The sequence below is a fragment of the Sarcophilus harrisii genome, chromosome 1, assembly GCF_902635505.1.
Source record: "Sarcophilus harrisii chromosome 1, mSarHar1.11, whole genome shotgun sequence".
Classification (NCBI taxonomy): Eukaryota; Metazoa; Chordata; class Mammalia; order Dasyuromorphia; family Dasyuridae; genus Sarcophilus; species Sarcophilus harrisii.
Genome location: NC_045426.1, coordinates 74,810,273 through 74,831,845, shown reverse-complemented (window position 1 = coordinate 74,831,845; position 21,573 = coordinate 74,810,273). Strand labels below are relative to the sequence as shown.

The window sequence follows — 21,573 nt, the reverse complement described above, 5'->3', positions numbered from 1 at the left end:
GTTACCAGTTACACTCTTATTACAAAGAGAGATGCAAATACTGAACTTTTTGTATTTTTAAATTTAGTTTTCTGAATTTGTTTAAAGTACTAGATTTCTGGATTTCTGGATTTCATTTTCTTTACAAATTATGAAGAGTTAGATAAGATAGCTGACATTTATATAACACTTTTTACATATGTTTTCATTTGAACATTATGGCAACCTATGAGATTGGTTCTAAAAATATATTCCATCATATCAATAAGAAAACTAAGGCTTGGAATAGTTAAATGATTTGCCCTAAGACACATAGCCAGTAAGTGTCAAAGTCAAGTTTTGAACTCTGGTTTTCCTGAATCCAAGTTTGGCATTCTAATCACTAGACCATCTTGTCTTTTATGCCTTAGACCAATGGTTCTCAAAGTATGATTTGAGATTACCCAAGACTCTGTCAGGGTGTCCATAAAGCCAAAATTATATTCATAACACCATGAGACTTTAATTTTAATACTGTAAATGTTGATAGATATTACCTATGTAAATCAAAACAATGAGGGCTTTAGATAATTTTTAAGGTTACAAAGGGGTCCCGAGACCAAAAAGTCCAATAATCTCTAAGTTTTCATACAGTATTAACATCCCACCATCTTTGTTCTATATTTTAAGAAATGTAAATTAAAAGAATCCAAGTAGAATTATAACATAAAAAGACAAAAAAGACAAGAAAATCTCCTACAAATTTGTTAATTGTGTTAGAGACAGATTAACAAAAACATTCTTTTCTTTTCAGCCAGACTCTTAGTTTGGGCTCAGATTGTTTATCCAAAAGGTTGTTCCTTCACTAAGTGAGTCATCTAGACAATTAAAATTTAATTTAATTTAATTTTTTTTGAAACAAATGTTAGCATTTCACCACACATATAACATTATGACTAACCTTTAGCTGTCTAATTACTGAAGTGCCTATCAGATGGCATTTCCCTCCAAGGGGTCCAGACTAAAAACAAATTCAGAAGAAACACTCAGTTTATTAAATTGACAGCCAGTAGTAAATAGTAGTGCAATAACCAAAAAGTAATCAGAAGATCTTAAAGCTATTGTAGAGAGTAGATATTCTGGATAATATTTAGATTACAGGTCAGAATTTTATCAGGCTTACTCAGCATCCCAAAGAAAATGTCAACTTTCCCATAAAACTTGAAAGGGGTGAGATAAGGGGCAGTGATCTTCTAATGTGCACTAATTGAAAGTGATTTCTTTTCATCTTTGACTTCAATTGCTCATCAAAATGCTTTTATAAAAAGAGAAGAGATTAGAAGTGAAAAATAAGGAAACACAAAAAAGTAAATGTGGTACTAAAGAAGAAATTAGAGAAGTTTCTAAAGTAAATCTCATGATCACATTATAGCTGTAATATACCTGCTATATATTTTTCTGAGAAGATAAGTATATCCAATAAGGTACCACTATTGTAGGAATTACAGAAGAGTAATTTGCTGGTAGGTTACATGATGCTTTTCTGAGACCATATTCTAAATGCAGGAACAATTGCTTAAACCATTTCTAATTTCCTCATCTAACATCTTATTTGGATTTAATAGGTTTGTTTTAGTCTTCTCTCTCCCTCACCTTTCATACACATTCAGTTATGAAGTTTTGACAATTCTTCTTCCTCTGAAATATCTATAACTTTTCTCCTCTTTTTCCCTCTCCATGGCTGCTGAAATAGTTCAAACTATTATTGTCCAGAATTTGAACTCCTGAAACAGTTATCCCATTTCCTATCTCTCCTTCCTCCAACCTAACAATTCGGCCAAAATAAACTTCTTTATACTTATATCTATAGTAAGTACTTGCAAGTACTTAATAAATGGTTATTGAATGAATGATTGATTGATTAGCTGTTGGCATGAAATTTCCAGAGTATACTTAATTTTTGAATTTCCCTGGCTTCACATATTGATAAGGAAATGAATTCCAGAACATTTTCTGTTGAGACAAAGACTATTTATCAGTTCTGACATGTACTACTAGGAAAATCTAAAGAGTGTTGAGTTTGTTTTAAAACAGAAAGAATTCTGGTTTTAAATTATTAGTGGAAGAACCATTACAGAGTTGTTCCAACCATAAGTTTTGGTCAAGTCAATGAATATTGACATAATTCCAACCCTGTGGCTACTAAAAATATGAAAGCAAAAGACAAACAAAGCTGTACTAAGATTTTGAGGACATCATGTATTTAAAAAAAAAAAAAAAGCAGCCTGCTTCTGAAAAATTTATAATCTTACTGGGGACGTATAACTTATATACATGAAGAAAATTAACAAAAATATATAAAAATTCAAGGTTGATTTTCACTCAACTATGACTTAAAATGTCAGAGTCTATTAAGATGCAAAAGATAAAATAATCTGCCCAGTCACACATCCAATAAGTATCAGAAACAGAATTTGAATTCAGGTCTTCCCAGCTCCAAATGCAGTAATATATTCCTTGGAGAGCAAAATACACTATCATTCCAAGCTAAAACTGTGTGATACAGGTAATAAATGTTATCACCAAATTAAATTCACTCCAGTAAGCATTAAGTAACTGCTATGTGCAAGGCACTACATTATATACTGGAATTACAACAAAATGAACAAAAAAAAATCCCTTTCCATAGGAGCTTACATTCTCATGCAGATATACATTATCTATATAGATAAGCAATTATAAAGCATAATACCAAGAAGATGCAAAGAAATATGAAGGGAAGCACTAGCAACATTTTTTTGTTGTTGTTTTTTGATTGTTTCTCATATCTGACTCTGGGTGACTCCATTTGAGATTTCTTGGTAAAGATATAGGTGTGGTTTGCCATTTCCTTCACTAATATTTGAAGCCTGATTTAGGCTCCTCCGACTCTAGAGCTGGCATTCTATCCACTGTGCCACCTAGCTGCCCAAACTAGAAACTGATAACCAAAGGAGAACTAATATTTAGATACAAAAGATCATTTATAATTATTATTATTATCATCATCAGATTCATCATCATTTTCATTTATGTAATCCTTTTTTAAATTCTTAAAATACATTAATTCATTTGATACTCATTACCACTCTGAGAGGTGGATGTTATCATCCCATTTTACAGATGGCAAGATCAATACCCAAAGATGTTAAAGTGACTTGTGGCAGAAACAGATTTTGTTCCTACATCTTCCTGACTCCAAGTCTAATACTCTTTCTATATCATAATAATTAATGCCTCTAGACCTATATTTTAAAGTCATTGACAGATATGCAATACTGACTTTCTGAATCTACATTGTTCACACATATAACAAAAGATTCATACAGGTGTTAGTCATACTGCAAAGGGTATAGATACAAATATTTTCATAAAGAAAGGAGGATTAATGAGGTGGGAAAATCAAAAATATTGATTGGAAAACAAAGATTTATTACACAGTAATACAAAGTTATCAAGAATCTAATTTCATAGTTTCCATGTTTGATTAGTATGCTGAATTTAAAACAGTTCTGCCCATCATAAGTTATAAATTCAGAGGTAGCTTAGTTAAGAAACCTAGAAGAGCTTTTCTACCTGAGTCTTTGGCATATCAATACTATTCTGTTTATCCCAGTATAGGCCATCCAATAAAGTTGTCAAACTCCAATTCCACCAGTCATCCGCATTCTTCACTTCAATGAAAGAGTTTCTGGCATTTCTGTTTTTAAAAAAATAATTCGGCATCAATAATTACAATTATGACAAAGAAAGATCACCGACATACAAACACATTCCTTTTCTGTCCTGGTCATTCATAAAAAGGACATTTATCAGAATAAAGCTTGAAATAAGATCAGAGGTAACTCTAAAAGTTTGATCTGGATCATAACATCTAATAAACTATGTCTTATATTTAGTAGGTTTCTATAACATCTTTTATCCAAAGAACTTACTCAATACGAATGAAAATGTGAGAATAACTTTTAAAAAATTATTTTAAAAATCATATGCAAAAAGGACAAGATAAAGAGATGAGACAAAAACAAAGCATCCAAATGTCAAGGATTTGTAGAAAAATGTAAGAATAAGGAAATGTAACAAATTTCGAGCCCTAGGAAGTCATGAAATGTAGTAATAATATCTTAGGGAATGGACCAAGAAAGTTTGCTCATTTTCTCTTTCTAATGATTTCACTAGAATAGTGAGAAGAGAGAAGGTAATGACATTCAAGAACTGGATATAGAGGGCACAAATGATTATCTTAAATCATTTGAAAGACTATCATGAGGAAGAGATTTGTCCTAAATTGCTTTAGAATGTAGTACTTTGAACAAATGTTAAATGTACACTTGTCAAAAAGAATATCTTAAGGAGAACTCACACAGGGCAAGGACATTCTCATGGTCTCTCTTAAGAACTTTAAATTTCAATCAGTGGACTAGAAGATTCATAGGACAAAATAAGTCAATGATTATAGTAATCTAGTATTTGACAAACCCAAAGACCCCAGTTTTTGGGATCAGAACTAATTGCTTGACAAAAACTACTTGGAAAATCAAAATTAGAATGCCAGAAACGAGGCACTGACCCACACCTAACACCTTTTACCAAGATAAGGTCGAAATGAGTTCATGATCTAGACATAAAGAGTGATAGTATAAGCAAATTAAGAGAACAAAGGATAGTTTACCTCTGAGATTTGTGGAGAAGGAAGGAATTTGTGGCCAAAGAAGAACTAGAGTTCATTATTGATCGCAAAATAGATAATTTTGATTATATTGGTTAAAAAAATTTTGTACAAACAAACCAATGAAGATGAGAAGGGAAGCAATAAACTGGGAAAATTGAAACATTTCTGGCCATATGAAAAAATGCTCTAAATCACTATTGATCAGAGAAATGCAAACAAAGACAACTCTGAAGTACCACTACACATCTCTAAAGTGACAAGAAAAGATAATGACGAATGTTGGAGGGGATGTGGGAAAACTGGGACACTAATAAATTCTTGGTGGAATTGTAAACAGAGCCAGCTATTCTGGAGAGCAATCTGGAACTATGCCCAAAGGGCTATCATACTGTCTATCCCTTCTGATCCAGATGTGCTTCTACTGGACTTATATCCCAAAGAGATCTTAAAGGAGGGAAAGGGACACACGTGTGCAAGAAGAATGTTTGTGGCAGCCCTTTTTGTAGTGGCAAGAAACTAGAAACTGAATGGATGGCCATCATTTGGGGAATGACTGAATAAGTTAGTATATGAATGTTATGGAATATTATTGTTCTGTAAGAAATGATCACCAGGATGATTTTAGAGAGGCCTGGAGAGACTTACATGAACTGATGCCAAGTGAAATGAACAGAACCAGGAGATCATTGTACATAGCAACAACAAGACTATGCAATAATTAATTCTGATGCATGTGGCTCTTTTCAACAATGAGATGATTCAGGCCAACTCCAATGATCTTGTGATGAAGAGAGCCAAATGCACCCGGAGAGGAGACTGAATATGGAACTGAATATGGATCACAACATAGCATTTTCACTCTTTTTGTTGTTGTTTGCTTGCATTTTGTTTTCTTTCTTAATTTTTTTTTCCTTTTTGATCTGATTTTTCTTGTGCAGCAAGATAATTGTATAAATCTGTATACATGTATTGGATTTAACATTTTTTTACTAAAGCTTTTATTTACAAAACATGTGCATGGGTAATTTTTCAACACTGACCCTTGCAAAACCTTCTGTTGCAAATTTTCCCCTCCTTCCCCCCACCCCATCTCCTTGATTGCAGGTAAACCAATACATGTTAAATATAACATATATTTTAACATATTTAGCATATATTGGATTAATTGCCATCTAAGGGAGGGGGTTAGAGGAAGGAGGGAAATTTGGAACACAAGGTTTTACAAGGATCAATGTTGAAAAAGTAACCATGCAAATGTTTTGAAAATAAAAAGCCTTAATAAAAAGAAAAAAAAGAACTTTAAAATTGATTGAATGACATGAAACATACTAGTATAGGACAGTACAGCATAGCATGTTCTCATTAGAGAAGGTGTGGTGCTCTATGAGCAAAGCAGAATTAAAGTAGCTTAGATGCAAGATGTGCAAAATTAGATACACACCACCCAAGTATTCATGTGGACTATTTGTGCCTGACCTGTGATAGAGCATTCTGAGCTCATATTAATCTGATCAGCCACAGTTGGACGTGTTGTAACTTGATTCTAACATAGTGATGTTATTTTGATCCTCTTTGAGAATAAAGAACAACCACCGACCAGTACTTTGAACAATGGATGGAGGTTTCAAGGTGATATGTTTATTTTTTTTAAATTATTTTATTAAATATTTTCTAATTACATGTAAAATAATTTTTAACAATCATGTTTTAAAATTTCAAGTTCCAAATTCTCTTCCTCCATCACTTCCTGACCTTCTTCTTGAGAAGGCAAGCAGTTTGATTTTGATTATACATGGGACATCATGCCAAATATATTTCCATCACTAGTTATGCTGAAAAAAAGACAAAATTAAGCAATAAAAATAAAGTTTAAAAGTATGTTTAAATCTATATTCATAATTCATGAGTTCTCTCTCTAGAGGCAAAAATCATTTTTCCTTATGAATCCTTTGGAACTATCTTTGGTCATTATCTTGATCAGAGTAGTCAAGTCTTTGACAGTTGATTATCCTTACGATATTGCTGTTATTGTACAGAATGATTTTCTGATTCTTTTTACTTCACTTTGCATCAATTCTTGTAGGTCTCCTAAGGTTTTTCTGAAATAATCCTTCTTGTCATTTTTTATAGAAGACTATTATTCCATCATAATCATATACCACAACTTAGTCAGCCATTCCCCAATTGATGAATATCCTTTCAATTCCCAATTCTTTGTTACCATAAAAGAGCTTCTATGAATATTTTTGTAAAAATAAGTTATTTTCCTATTTCTATAATCTCTTTGGTCTACAGACCTTGGAGTGGTGTTGGTAGGTTCAAAGGTATGCATAGATTTATAGACCTTTGGATATAGTTCCAAACTATTCTCCATAATTCCAATAACAGTGAATTAGTATCCCAATTATTCCAGATCCCCTCTAGCACTTGTCATTTTGCTTTTCTGTGTGTGTGAAGCAGTATCTCAGAGATGTTTAAATTTGAATTTCTCTAACCAGTAATGATTTAGAGTAATTTTTCATATGAATATTGATAGTTTTGGTTTCTTTTTCTGCAAACTGCCTCTTCATATCCTTCGACTGTTTCTCACCTGAGGAGTGGTGCTTATTTTTATAAATTTAGCTCAGTTCCCTATATAATTGAGAAATGAGGCTTTGATCAGAGAAACTTGCAATTTCCTCCCAATTTCCTGTTTTCTTGCTATTTTTAGCTTCATTACTTTTGTTTGAGCAAAAGCCTTTTAATTTCATGTAATAAAGTTCTCCATTTTATATCACTTGCTGTTTTTTGTCTCTTGGTTGGTCATTTATCCATTGATCTAATATTTTATTAAAAATTTTTGCACTGATGTTCATTAGTGAAATTGGTTACATTCACAGTTTTGATTATTTACTGTTCACTTTGCTCCATTCTATTTTCTTTTGTTTAATCTTCCTACCTTTTATCTTGTACCTCCTTTAAAGTCTGTTTTGCTTCTTACCACAGCCTTCTTTTATCTGCCTGCTTATCACTCCCTCTTTATATTTTCTCTTGCTCCTCCAACTTTCCTATAAGATAGATTCTATTATCAATTAAAAGAAAGAGAAAGAGAGAGAGAACATATGTGTGTGTGAGAGAGAGAGAAAGAGAAAGAGAGAGAAAAGAGAGAGAGAGAAAGTGTGTGTGTAATTTCCCTTTTTGAAACAATTTAGAGGGAAGTGAGGTTCAAGCATTGCCTAGTCCCCTATTCCCCACCATTTATATTTAATTCTCGAAGTAATAATGAGCCAATGGAATTTACTGAATAATGGATGGTGAGTGGGGAGGGTAACATATTCAGAAATGTACTTTAGAAAGATCACTTTGGCAACCAAGAAGTGAATGGATTGGAATGAAAAGAGATCTGCAAGAGGGAAAATAACTAACAGTTTGTTACAATAGTCCAGGTAAGAGATGATGAGGTCCTGACCCAGAATGCCAGCTGAATAAATGGAGGGAAAGTACAAATATGAGAGCTATTTTGAAGGTAGAAATAACAGAACTTTGTAACAGATTTAATGGGGCATTGTGAGTAATGAGGAATTGAACATGACACCTAGGATGCAAGTTTGGAACACAGAGAAAAAACCAATGCCCTACTCAGAAAAAAATTTGGAAATGGGAAGCTTTGATGATGGTAGATAATGAGTTGGCTTTTAGATATGCTGAGTTTAAGATGTCTAGGGGACATTGAATTCAAAATACCCAAGAGAGATTTGATAACATGAGATTAGAGGTCAAGAGTAAAGTTAAAGCTAATTAAATTGATATGAAAATTATTGGCATAGAGATGATCAATCTATAAGAGTTGATTAGATCCCAAGTGAGACAATAAAAAGGGAGAAGAGGGCCATAGAAAAACCTTTAGAGAGATAATCACAGCTATTGAAGTTTACCTGGATGAAAATTAAGCAAAAGAAACTGAGAAGAAACTGTGAGACAGGTAAGTAGAGAACCAGTGAAGAGTAGTGTAATGAAATCCTAGAGAGGAAAGAGTAGCCAGGAAAAGGTCAAATATTTCAGAGAGGCTAAAAGATCCTTGGTAACTCTGAAAATGATGAGATCAGAAGCCAGACTGCATAAAATTTAGGAGTTATAGGAAAAGTAGAGCACCAGATACTGAGTGTAGATGGTTTCCTCAAGGATATTAGCCACTAAAAAGAAAAGAGATAAAGACCAAATGCTAATGGAGAAATGCTAGGATCAAGTTAGGGATTTTTTAAGGATGGGAGAGACAAAGTGATGTTCAACGTTAGCAAGAAGCAGCTGGTAAATGAAGATTAAAGATACAATAGATAGCTGAAGGGGTGATTAGCAGAATAAGCCATGATGGCATCAAAGATGAATATACAGAAATCACCCTTAGCAGAGAGAAGAGCATCTCTTTATGTGACACAAATTGGAGGAGGAAGGTGACAGAAAACACTTCTATTCAGTTATTGATCTAGTTTATTATTCTTCTATAGTCATTCACTCCCGTTCCCTTGCTCTCCTCTTTTGCCCTTAATTTGACAAAGAACATTTATTTGGATGTAGGATGTTCTATTGCTACTTTCCCAGGAGTGTTATTTTACTACATGCCTGTGATTCAAATAAATTATGTTGTTGATTAGATTCAGCAAACGCATTGGCTGAGGGAGGTGGTGAGCCAAGATTTTAGGCAGATGAGATTATATTTTAAATCAGGGGTAGCTTTTCTGGGGTCACATGTAGAAAGATGTGCTATTTCTACACTTTTGTAAGAAAGAAATAATCATAGACCTGAAAAACTGGGGGAAATATTGCCAGAATTTGTGATAATAATGCTTTGTTCAAAATCTCCCCTTTTCAAATTTTGAATAATATTTTTAACTTTCTGCTTGGAAAATTATAGGGTGACAGCTTAATCAAATAAAATAATATAGAAAAATGTTGTCGATTTTTACAGCTTCTTTGGCTGCAAAGCGGTTATCCTATGGAGTAGAAGGGACTTATAGGATACAAGCATGTTGTGTTTTTTTTGTGAGTATGGGCAAAACTAAGGATGCTTCTTGATTCTTTTTTCATAAACTAAATTCAGTGGTATTATAAAAAAGTAATTGTGGTACTTTGGATAAGCAACACAGATGTAAATTATCATGCCAAAATAAGTAGATACATTTTGATGAGGAAGTAAAGGGAGAGATCCTAATATAGCACCCATCATAAAGAAAGACCAAAGAAAGAAGGCTGTTGCTTAGGAGGCCACTGTCTTAGAGATGACTGGGGTCTCCTGATAAGCTCATCAGGACTATGTGCTGCCAAGGAGGAGTAGAGATCTGGATGCTTTCCTTGTGGGAATTTGTCTATTTTTAATTTATTCTTGCTAATTAGGCATTGGATTGAGTTATTTTTATAGTACTGAAACATAAGTGCTATAAGATGTGAATGTAATATATTTTAAAAATTATACAATCTTTTAAAAATAGTATTTAAAATGCCGAGCCCATTATATTTCTGGGTTCTATGGAAAAACTCAAGTCATCACCATTACCATGCCTACATAACTGTGAAATTAATGCAAGGCCCAGATTTGGCCTAAGGCCTACAATTTCCCCAACCAGGCAGTGTATTAAATGTCTTAAATTTAGCTTCAAAGAATAGAACCATAGAATTTTAGAGATCCTATGGTTCAAGCCCCTGTATTTTACTACTGATGGAGAAACTGAGGTCCAGAGATATTAAATAATTTGTAAAAAGTTACTGAGCTAGCGGCTCAGTCTGGGGTGGAGGAGGAATTCATGATGTAAGCATAAGAACATTTGTCACTGAATCAGGACATTTAGGTCCCAATTTCAGTTTTGTTGCTCCACAAAAATGTAACCATGGATATGTATCTGACTCTACTCCAGCCCCAGTTTTCATATTTGTAAAATAGGAGAACCCTGTCTCATAGATATTATGAGGAAAATTCTTTGTAAGTCTTAGAGTGTTATATAAATTTAAATAGTTATTGGCAGGTTCTTTATACTCTCCCAACACAGGCCTAAAAGACATTAGTGACGGGGATTCGGCCTGTGATTTCACTGGCATAAGAAACTCAAAGAAGAAAACTCCTTTCTTCAATGCAGATCAACACCTGTTCTGCATCTCCTAGTAGGTAACAAGAAGGGACAGTGGATAAAATGCTGCCCTGAAGTAAGGAAGTTTTATTATTCACTCATTTCAGTCATGCCCACCTCTTTGTGACCCTATCTGGGATTTTCTTAGCAGAGATACCAGACTGGTTTGACATTTCCTTCTCTAGCCCATTTTACAAATGAGAAAACTGATCCAAACAGGGTCATACAATTTATAAGCGTCTGAGGCTGGACTTCAATTCAGGAAGGTGAGTCTTCTTGACTCCAGGCCCAGTGTTCTATGCACAAATGCAACCTCAGAAACTTACTCTTTCTATGTGATCTTATTAAGTCACTTAATTTCAATTTCTGCAACTATAAAATGGGGATAATTATAGTAACTATCTCCAAAGGTTGTTGTATCAAATGAGATTTTCTTTTAAAAAATTGTTGGCAAATAATAGATGTTACATAAATGCTATTTATTATTATTATTGTTTTAGTATTCTAGTTTTACAGTACTTTCTAGAGCACTGAGAGATTGCTCCTTGTCCTACATCATATAGACATTATGCATCAGAAATCAGGACTTGAATTCAGATCTGTTAAACTTCAAAGCTAGCTTGCATTCTCCCTCTTTTCCTCTCTCCCTCTCTCTCTGTCCTTCCCTCTCTTTCCCTCCTCTCTAAGTCTGTCTGTCTGACTGTCTGTCTGTCTCTCTCTTAGATAAGGCTGTCTTTCTTAACGAATTTATGGATTATTTATTATAAGAGTAAAGTTAAAGGATCAAAGGACATTCTGGTCATGAGTATGTATATTAACTAGATTCATCTAGAATGCTAAGTAATGCTAAGACTTGTATAAAATAATGGATGTTGATGTTTCAAGGAGATTATATACTGTAGGGAGAAAAAAAAATCTAATGCAAACATTTCAGCTTAAGTTTTTGATATATAAATATTCCTACCTCAAGGCAGGCCCTTAGGGGTTTAAGGAGCTATTAAAATAGTTTAGGACTAGATCTAGCCAAATCTTGGAGTAGCTGTGGGAAATAAGTCAGATACCAATCCACAACTCTCAAAGGAGGCCCAAGAATCTGCACCATTAATCTGAGAACATTAGGTATATGTGCACCTTAGACATTTTACAAATATTATCTCAGCTGGGAAATTACTCATTTTAATATCAAAAGGTTACAATTTAGATTAAATATCTGTCCAGTGATGCTGATTTATGAAATACGAGATAAAAAATAAACTAGCAGGGCCCATTTTCAAAGGATTTTTTCCCCTCCTTTCCAGTTTATTTTTAATTTCTTTTCAAAGATTTGAATTAAAACATTGCTCTCTTGATCTGCACACTAGCGCCATCTATTGGTACCATCTGCCTGAAGACTACAAATAACCATTCCATTCTTCCAGGGCTCAAGTGCTAAGTTGATCATTGATGGAGACTGCTAGTATTTTTTGCAGAAGGGGAGCCAGATCTGCACACTAGTGCACACTAGATTTCACTAGTGGAATGTTTATAAATAGCGAGTTTGATTTACAAGGTTACTTGATAGTCTCAAAGGACTTATTTAGTCAGGACAGAGAAATTCATGTTGTTAGCTAGTCATAAAAGTGACAAGTATTTAGACTGGGATCAGCCATTATTTGGCTATATCATTTCTCAGAGAGGAATTAAAAATAAATATTTGATGAAACATTTTATTTAACTGATAAAACTTGCAAAAAATGCTACAATTATTTATATCAAAAATTTAGAGAGAAGACCTCCATTAATGAAAGTCAGCCAAACGCTAACTTGACTAAGAAGGCCAGGATATCTTGTACTTAACAGTACTTTCATCCCATACCAAATCATGTATGTAGAACTTAGACCTTCTGAGGCATCCCCATACAGCAATATTTTTTAACTTTGTTTTATGTCATATTCTCTTGGAGCAATCTTGTTAAATTTATGGACCCTTTCTCAGAATAATGTTAAGTATAATATAAAATCCATAGAATGGCCACAGAAATTAATCATATAGAAATTTATCAAAATACTTTTTAAACAATTTCATAAAAATAGAAGTTTTGTGATTTAGTTGAAAGAGCACATATGTGAGTTCAAATCTGTCCTACTTTTGCAATTATGGGAAAGTCATTTTACTTTACTGTCCCTCATATTCATCAACTGTTAAATGAGAGGACTAGACTAGGTGATCTCTAAGATCTGTTCCAGTTTTAATATTCCATAGATCTCTAAGTCTATTGTCCTTGTGCTTCTGTTAGCTTAAAACTTGCTAATGTTGATCAATCCATTGAGTCATCTTGGACTCAATGTTGGACTATTTCACTCATGGAATAATAGTAAATGTTTTAGCTTTGCCATAAAGAAAAGTGGGTGCAAAGGCTGGCATTGTCACCTAGTATCATGTATTTAGTTATGGAAGGGATTTTGTAGGCCATTCAGTCCAATTCCTTCACTTTAATAATACAATAGAGGTTTGAGAATGAACTGGCATTTAAGGATTTGTAGAACAGAGAGAAATCCAAACAAGACATGAAAAGTACTTTGCCTAGTGTCTGATACATAGTAGGTACTTAATAAATGCTTGCACTTTTTTTTCTCTTTCCCTCTCCCTCTCCCTCCCTTTAGCCTTGAGAGGTAATAGTAATTTGAGAAAGAAGATAGACTTGAATCATACATGGGAAACTAATTAAATATCTTTTCTTGAGAGACATACACAGTTCATGTGAGAGAAACCAAAAGGAAAGACTTCAAAAGTCCTCAAGAACAGCAAGAGAAGACATAATTGATGTCAACCTCCACAGCTTGTATTTAAACAGAATTAGAAAGATTCAATGGCCTAGGAGCAACAGGGAAAAAAGAGAAAATGAGAGACTAGAGTGTGCAAAAAGAGAGCTATGAGTCTATTAAAAAAGGGAGAGGTCAAGGAGAGCCATCAGCCCCCTGTGGGCTATTCTGGATTGAAACTACTAATTGTGTTCACATCATCATGGACAAGGGGAAAAATATAAAAAAGATCTGCTCTTTCCCCAAATTCTACAACTTTTGCTCCCATTTTGCCTATCCCACAACTCATACTTTTCTGTTGCTTTAAAAAAAAAAAAAAAAAAAAAAAAAAAACCTAAACATTTCCTTTGACTTTTGCCTCAAACATATAGAAGCCAGAGGTTAGCTAAAGATAAATTTAAGATAGGGCAGAGAACTAAATCTCTGCCTAAACATTAGGAATTTTCCTAACTGGACTCTTGGAGCAATTGTTAACATATTTTCAACTTTTATCTAACAAAAATTCCATAAGTAGCAGGGAAGGCAATTACATGGACCTGAGGGATCATTACATTGCTCCTTAGGTTTAAAAAAAACAACAACCAAACAACTATTTGCTGTAACATGAGTAACTGAATAAATCTCCAGAGATAAGGAGATGGGAAGGAAAGAGTCCTGATGAGTACCATCTGGTCAACTGTACCTCCCACAGTAACACTCACAATCATAATGCTTATACACTAAGAAAACTGAAGTTAAATCGACAGTAATTAGAAGAGATAGGACTTTAACCCCATAGGTTTTCTGGCTTCAAATCTAATATTCCATCTGCTATCACTAGTCATGTGATTCTCTGAATCTCACTTTTCTCATCTTCAAAATTGGTATAAAAATGTCTGGATATGCTATATAAATATGAATTACTATCCTATCCCAGATTCCTGATTATCTAAGCCGTTTTGGATACTTTTCATTTACCAGTAGCCAGGTCCCCCATTTTGAGACAAATAATCAACATATTCCAATAGTGCTAAGTAGAGTAAATGATTTAATCATTTTCTTTTAAAAGGTACTAAATATAATGGATAATTTATACCCCGAGATGAAGGAAAGATTATGACTAAGATGATATGGAAATAAAAAGCTGGAAATAGAAATGATTGGTCAAATCCTTTTTGACCAAGGTCAAAACCTTGGGTCAAATCCAAGGTATTTGAGATGAAAGCTACCCGAGAAGTCAAACTTCATTTTACAGATGAGGAAACTGAGTTTTCTTCCAACCCCTCCTCTCAAAAGGAATTTAAATGATTTACTTAAGGATATACAACTAGTTAAGTAATGGAGCTTGTATTTGAACCTAGTTCCTTCCATGGAACTACTTGTCTCTCTTTGTGAGATAAAAGGTTATTATTTTATCATAATTTTGAGATTATGACTATTTAAATAATAAGATACTTTGGAGCAATGACTATCTAAAGAAATTGTAGAGGCATGTTTCTTTTTCTGAGTCCCTTCTTTTCCAAATCAGGATGCTATAGGAGAGAGCCAGGTAACTACTGGAGAAGACAATGAATGGAAAACTGCAGAAGGCTGGCTTTCTTTTTGAATCTGACCCCGTGGAACTTTTCTTAAGGCGATTTGTGTAACATAGATTATAAAAAGTAACAGTGGAAAAGGTCAAAGTTACAGATGGTTTTAAGGTTTCGCGCTTGAATTTTAGTGATAAGCTCATTTAGGAAAAAATGAAATAAATAAAATAAAGGAAAAAAAACCCATACATAAATTATAAAACTTCAATTACAAACAATGTAGGGGCCCAGAGTATATATGAAATGCTTATGAATTATTTATCCCCAAGGCACTATTCTGATAATTCAGTAATCCTGCCCTATCATTTAAGGACCTTAAAGATCTTTCAACCAGTCAAGAAAAAAAGATAGAATGCTGGACCTGAAGTCAGGAAGACTCCTGAGTTCACATCTGGCCTCACACATTTACAAGCTGTGTTTCCACAGACAAGTCACAAGTCTATTTGCCTCAGTTCTTCGTCCTTAAAATGAGCTAGAAAAGGAAATGACAAACTACTCTAGGATCTTTGCCAAGAAAACCCCAACCAGAGGAAATGGCACTGAAAAAAGGCAGGAGGCAGGAAGCATGGTCATTGAAATGAAGAATATGTATTAGAGAATAAAGTGTAAGACTGAGGGTTTTAAATGCCAAATAGAGCATTTTTTTATTTGATTCTGGAGGACACTTCTATTTAGTAAGGGGTAGGGGGTGACATCCTATTTGTCCCTTAGGAAAATCTTTTAAATGGCTGAATGGAGGAATGGATTGGAATGGGGAAAGACTTGAGATAGGCAGATACCAATAATTCAGGCATGACATGTTAAGGGCCTACTATAGAGTGGTGTCAGGGTCAGAGGGAAGAAGGGGATGTATTCCAGAGATACTGCAAAGTGAAATCAACAGGTCTTGGCAATAGCCTGAATATTGGGAGGAAGGAGTGTTAATAAGAAAGAGTAAAGAATCTAGCATAACTCCTAGAGAGTGAGCTTGAGGAACTTGGAGGATGGCATTGCCCTCAACAATAACAAGGATAGTGGGAGAGGAAAGAGATTTAGGGGAAAAGATAACTAGTTACTTTGGGGGCATATTAAGTTTGAAATATCTATAAGATTTCCAGTTCAAGATGTGTGAAAGGTAGTTAGATATGTAAGATTGAAGACTTGTAAAAAGTTTTCAGAATCATGTTTTTAAGTATACAAAATAAACCTGAGTTGACAAAAGAAAACATTTTTATTAAAATATAGTTCATTTGGGGCAGCTAGATAGCACAGTGGATAAAGCACTGGTCCTGGAGTCAAGAGGACCTGAATTTAAATCTGGCCTCAAACACTTAATATTTCTTAGCTGTGTGACCCTGGGCAAGTCACTTAACTCCAAGTACCTTAGAAAAAAATAAAATACATATAGTTTTATATAAATATATATATATATATATTTTAAACAAGTCAAGTTTAAAATTACCTTATAAATTCATTACGGATGGCTTGATTAAGAACATATTCATGATGGGAATTTTTTCCAAATATGATAAATAAAAGTAGAAACAACATTAGTATATACGTGAAAAAGTTTCTGTGAAGGGAAAAAACCACAATAACCATTATTTTGCTAAATAATAATAACAACTACAACAGCAATAATACTCATCCCACATTAGACACGTAATACCAACTCTCCTTTCTATAGTACTTTTAAGGTTTACAATGCACTCTCCTCCCTACAAGCCTTTGGTAGGTACCAAAAGCATAATCTTCCTCTCACTCATCATTTTATAGAGAAGGAAATCAGTAAAGTGAAATGACCACACCCATGATCACACAATTGCTAAGTATCTAAGATTTGAACCCACACCTCCAGATTCCCAGTCTAGCAGTCTTTGTATATTATATCACAACTTCTCCAGATTAAGTAATGAAGTAGTTTTTTTTTTTTTTAAATGATTAAGGCTGGTAACTATGTGACATACTTCAAATGTTTCATTTTGGGGGCAACAATTGATCATTGTTTATTCATAAGCCATATTGGAAGGATTGACTTGCAAGTACAGTTGTTGAGATGAAAGGAAATGGCTTCAGAGAAATTAATGTTGGCTTCCAGCAAATCCAGGAGGGAAGGGGGAAACAGGAGAGGAAAAAATTCTGTTCTTGCACTTTAAAGTAAAAAATGAACTTGTCCCAGAATCTTTGAGTAAAGAAAACTGAAAGAAAGGCACATTTCTCTCACCTTATTGCTGTTTGTAAGAGACCTTCTTTTCTAATTCTTCCTCTGGCTTCTTTCAATTGGGCTGAAGTTGGTGGGTGAACCCACTGTAAATAACGTGCTCTTTGACGGGCCACTAGTATCTGTCAAAGAGAAACATACCATTCATTAGCCGTGCTGGAAGGGGAAAATGAAAGCGTTACCTAACATTCTGTCCAACAAAGAAATTAAGTCACCACAAGGTTGTACATTTTACCTTATAATTTAACGACAATATTCTCCCAGTGATTCTATCTGGCCATATATCATGGAACACTACTAACTTGGAAGAATCAAAATTATATATAGCTGGCATGCTAAGGAGAAAAAACCCTGAATATTTCATTTTCTATATTTGGGGTGCAGAAGAAATTCCTTATTGGGAAAACTTCCTTGAATTTCAGAACATCAGAAAAAAAATTGTATTAAAAAGATTTTAAACACATTAAAGACAACAATGTTCAAATGGCAAATAAGTTGTGACATCTGAAAGCAATGATTAAGTAATATTTGGGGGGAAATAAGCAAAGAATAACTTCTGTAACAGTGATAAAGTTGGCAGAAAAATATGATAATAACTTAATGAACATAATATGCAATATTCAATCTCACTGGAAGCTTCTTGAGGGAAGATTCCACATTTTCTTTTTTATTGACTATATTAATCACTAAAGGGCCAGGAACATTTCTTTTAGAAATCCATTATTTCATTGAGATGAAGTTCTCAGTGAAAGTTTATAAGTTATCCATGACTTAGTTGATAATGACTTCATTAGTTACTTTGGTACCTTTTCCCCTCTCCTTCCAGTAGCTCAGTGGTGCAGTAGGAAGCACAGTGGATAGAGTCAAAGGCTTAGAGTCAAGAAAACTTGAGTCCAAATCTGGCATCGAACACCTATTAGTTGTGTGACTCTGAGCAAATTATGTACTTTTTGTTTGCCTCAGTTTCCCCACTTGTGAAATGGAAATACTAAAAGCACCTACTTCACAGGGTTGTTGTAAATGGGAAATGAAATATTTGTAGTGTTTAACATAGTGCCTGGCTCATAGTAGGTGCTATGAAAATTGTTATTTCTTTCCCATCTCCTTCCTTCCCCTTAAACTACCAAAAATCAGCTGATCAAAATTTTTAGTTGATCAGTATTGTCAAACTTAGATAAGTAGGTCTGCAAAAAATGGAAAACCAACACTGAGCCCATCACACTCAATGTCTGTCTAGCTTGGGAAGATTTGACACTTTCACTTTGATAATGGGACTTTACAAAAGAATTGTGTGTATAAATCTAATAAATGTCTATTGACAGGATGAATGATTTTCCTATGTGTAAATTAGAATAGTACTACTAGTCTCAAAAAATATGTAATTCATACAGTGCCAGGAAGAGGATTAGTCAGTCATTGAGCTCATCATATTATAATATCCACACCTACTTGAATTCATTCTCTGTATTCTTTGGAAGAAATAAATATGGATGAGTTTTCTGCATTTATGCATAATTTATCTTATATATTTGTGTTTTGAAGAAGTAGAAGACATCAGTAAGCAATTCATTATTTTTCAAAGCAAAAATCAAAGTCTATCTCAAAGAATACTTTTGGATGAGAAACAAAAATAGTCACATTTTTTTCAATAAAATCTAAAAATAACTCAATAATAATAATAATAATAATAGTAATAATCTTTTTTGATATAATTTTTTAAGATTTATAAAGCACCTAAAGAGTTAAATCACTTACTTTTTCAAAGTCAGCTGCAGTGTGGGGAATGCAACAGTATGTAGGGTACAGGGCACAATTCTTGGAAAAATGATGCAATTCATATTCAAGGTTCTTGGTTGCATCATATAATGCTTCAATAAAGAAACCTTTGTGGTCTTTTTTTCTCCAAGCTAGGGTCAAAGCCACAAAGAATATCTGGAAAGAAAATCACAATGTAACTTATAGCCAAGTCCATTTGGTTTGTTACCTTTCTCAACATAAAAACTCTTTTCTGTTCCCAGACTAGAAACAGCACTCAAGTTTTAGGTTTAACTAAGCTCTTTTCATATAAACAATAATGGCAAACACAAGAATTGACACAATAGGTGAAATATCTCAATATATTATCACTTTAATCATCTTAGGGTTTCCAAAACTCCTGCTCCTTAAAATGTGCAGGAATTGTGGTCATTATTCTCAATTTAGAAGGAGGAGACCTGTGGAATTCCAAGAAAAGTTTTTTTTTTAACCAAAAAAAAAAAATTATAGACAATTTCATATGCCAGGCTTTAATTAAGAAGTGGAATGAGTTTAAAAATCATTGATTAGATTCAGAGCTTCCCTTGATCTTAAATATACAAATTTATCAGAGGCTATTCCCTCTCTTTGTTACTAATAATGCCCAGCTCTCAGGGGAGTTCATTTAAAGTCTACATAAACACAAATTGGACATGTGGAAGGATATATAGATTTCCCTTTCTGGAGAAAAGTTGTACAGTAAATTAAAAAAAAAATTCACATAAAGGGAAAACACTCTGGGATTATGGACCACAGGAATCATGCTGTTCCTAGTACAAAGTTCCCACAAAATTCTTTCCTTTCTCCTCAAGTAGTCTATTTTTTTTTTATAAAAAGGATAATCTAATTTATTCATTTATTCCACTGGGTGAAAACATCAGGGAATGTAACCTATGCAAAAGGTTATAGCTCTTCCCCTTCAGTCTTTTTGTGGTTGTTGTTTTGCCTGTAGTAATAGCATTTATGAATATCACTCCAATCTTGTATTATCTTTGCTACAATGAGAATGATATGTAGGGGGGAAATGAAATTTATAGATAACCTCAATAATTAAACAATTTTTTCAAACTCCTTTCAAAAAAAACTTTTTTAAAAACATGGCAATACAAATTCTGACTCTCTTCCATTATGAAGCCCAAGACCTATAATTTCGAAAATGCTTTATATATTTAGTAGTAATCCCAATCATCCTTCTCCCTGTGACGTGTATGTAATGACTTACAGGTAGGTGACATAATGGTTAGAGTGCTAGGCCCATAGGAAGGAAGATTCATCTTCCTAAAATCAAATCTGGCTTCAAATACTTACTAGTTATATGACACTGGGCAAGTCGTTTAACTCTATTTGCCTCACTTCCTCATCTATAAAAATGAGCTGGAGAAGGAAATGGTAAATCACTCTAGTATCAATGCCAAGAAAACCCCAACGACAGAGCATATTTGTTATTTTATAAAACATGCCAGTCTCCTGTCTTAAATAAAAGATTATGAGATCATAGATTTGGAGAAAGAAGGGATCTTAAGAATTATCTAGACTAGTCTTTTCATTTCACAGATAAGAAAACCAAAGTCTAGAATGAAAAAAATGATACCAAAGATCATCATTAGATTGTGGCATACTGTAGGTAATCAGTAAAGTCTTAAGAGTTGGTTGAAAACATCAAAAGTGCCTGGTTTGAATTTTAATTCCTCTAATTACTCTTGCCCCCACCTCCAAAGTTGTTTGCAAGTATCTATTGATTTATTATGTGATCCATCATAGCGAATCATGATAAGGATAAAGCTGAGTCTAATTGTTCTATTAATGAAAGGAAACCATTACAGCATACTTGTTAATTTGTTTAAAGAAGTAAAGAAAATTGTAGTGATCTGGGGGAAGGGAGAAGTAATTTTTATTCAACAAGGTAATATCTATTTCCTGGTCATTCCTTTACTTAGCACAGTGCCTGGTACATAGTAGGTCCTTAATAAATACTTGTTGATTGATTGACTGACTTTTGGTTTACTAATCATCCAGTCCCTTATTTTTTTTTTTTTATACAATAAACTGATAGCAATTAAAATGCTTCTTACCACAAGTGGCTGGGCAACAAAAATACAGCCCACAATGGAAAAGAATACTGAATGGATCCACTGGACACACTTTGAAGGACCAAACCTGTATAAGGGCAAAAGAATGGAACTGTATTTTGTGATTTTCACACTTCTACTTCCTTTATTTAACTAGTTTCCTTGGTAGAAAGTAAACAATAGATTCAGGGTCCCAATGAGAAGCTTCCCTTACTCCTCGAGTCTCTTTGCTCTGCTAAAAGTTATCCCTTTGATTTCAAATGAGCCAGAATATTTTTTTTATAATTTTATCCCTAATTTTTCTGCAACTCTCTGCAGATTAATTTTCTGCTACTAATCTGCAGATTAATTCTCAATACAAATCTCCCTAGGG

At 33.7% G+C, this 21,573-nt stretch overlaps 1 protein-coding gene across 1 annotated transcript in view; it reads right to left on the bottom strand.

Annotated features, from left to right (window-relative positions):
* Nucleotides 1–21,573, bottom strand: part of PKD1L1 (polycystin 1 like 1, transient receptor potential channel interacting) — a 155,130-nt gene that overhangs the window by 16,935 nt on the left and 116,622 nt on the right. The window contains 6 exon segments of the mRNA XM_031965559.1: nucleotides 920–979; nucleotides 3,574–3,697; nucleotides 16,579–16,689; nucleotides 17,341–17,459; nucleotides 19,093–19,269; nucleotides 21,204–21,288. Of these exon segments, the coding sequence (XP_031821419.1) occupies nucleotides 920–979; nucleotides 3,574–3,697; nucleotides 16,579–16,689; nucleotides 17,341–17,459; nucleotides 19,093–19,269; nucleotides 21,204–21,288 (676 nt within the window).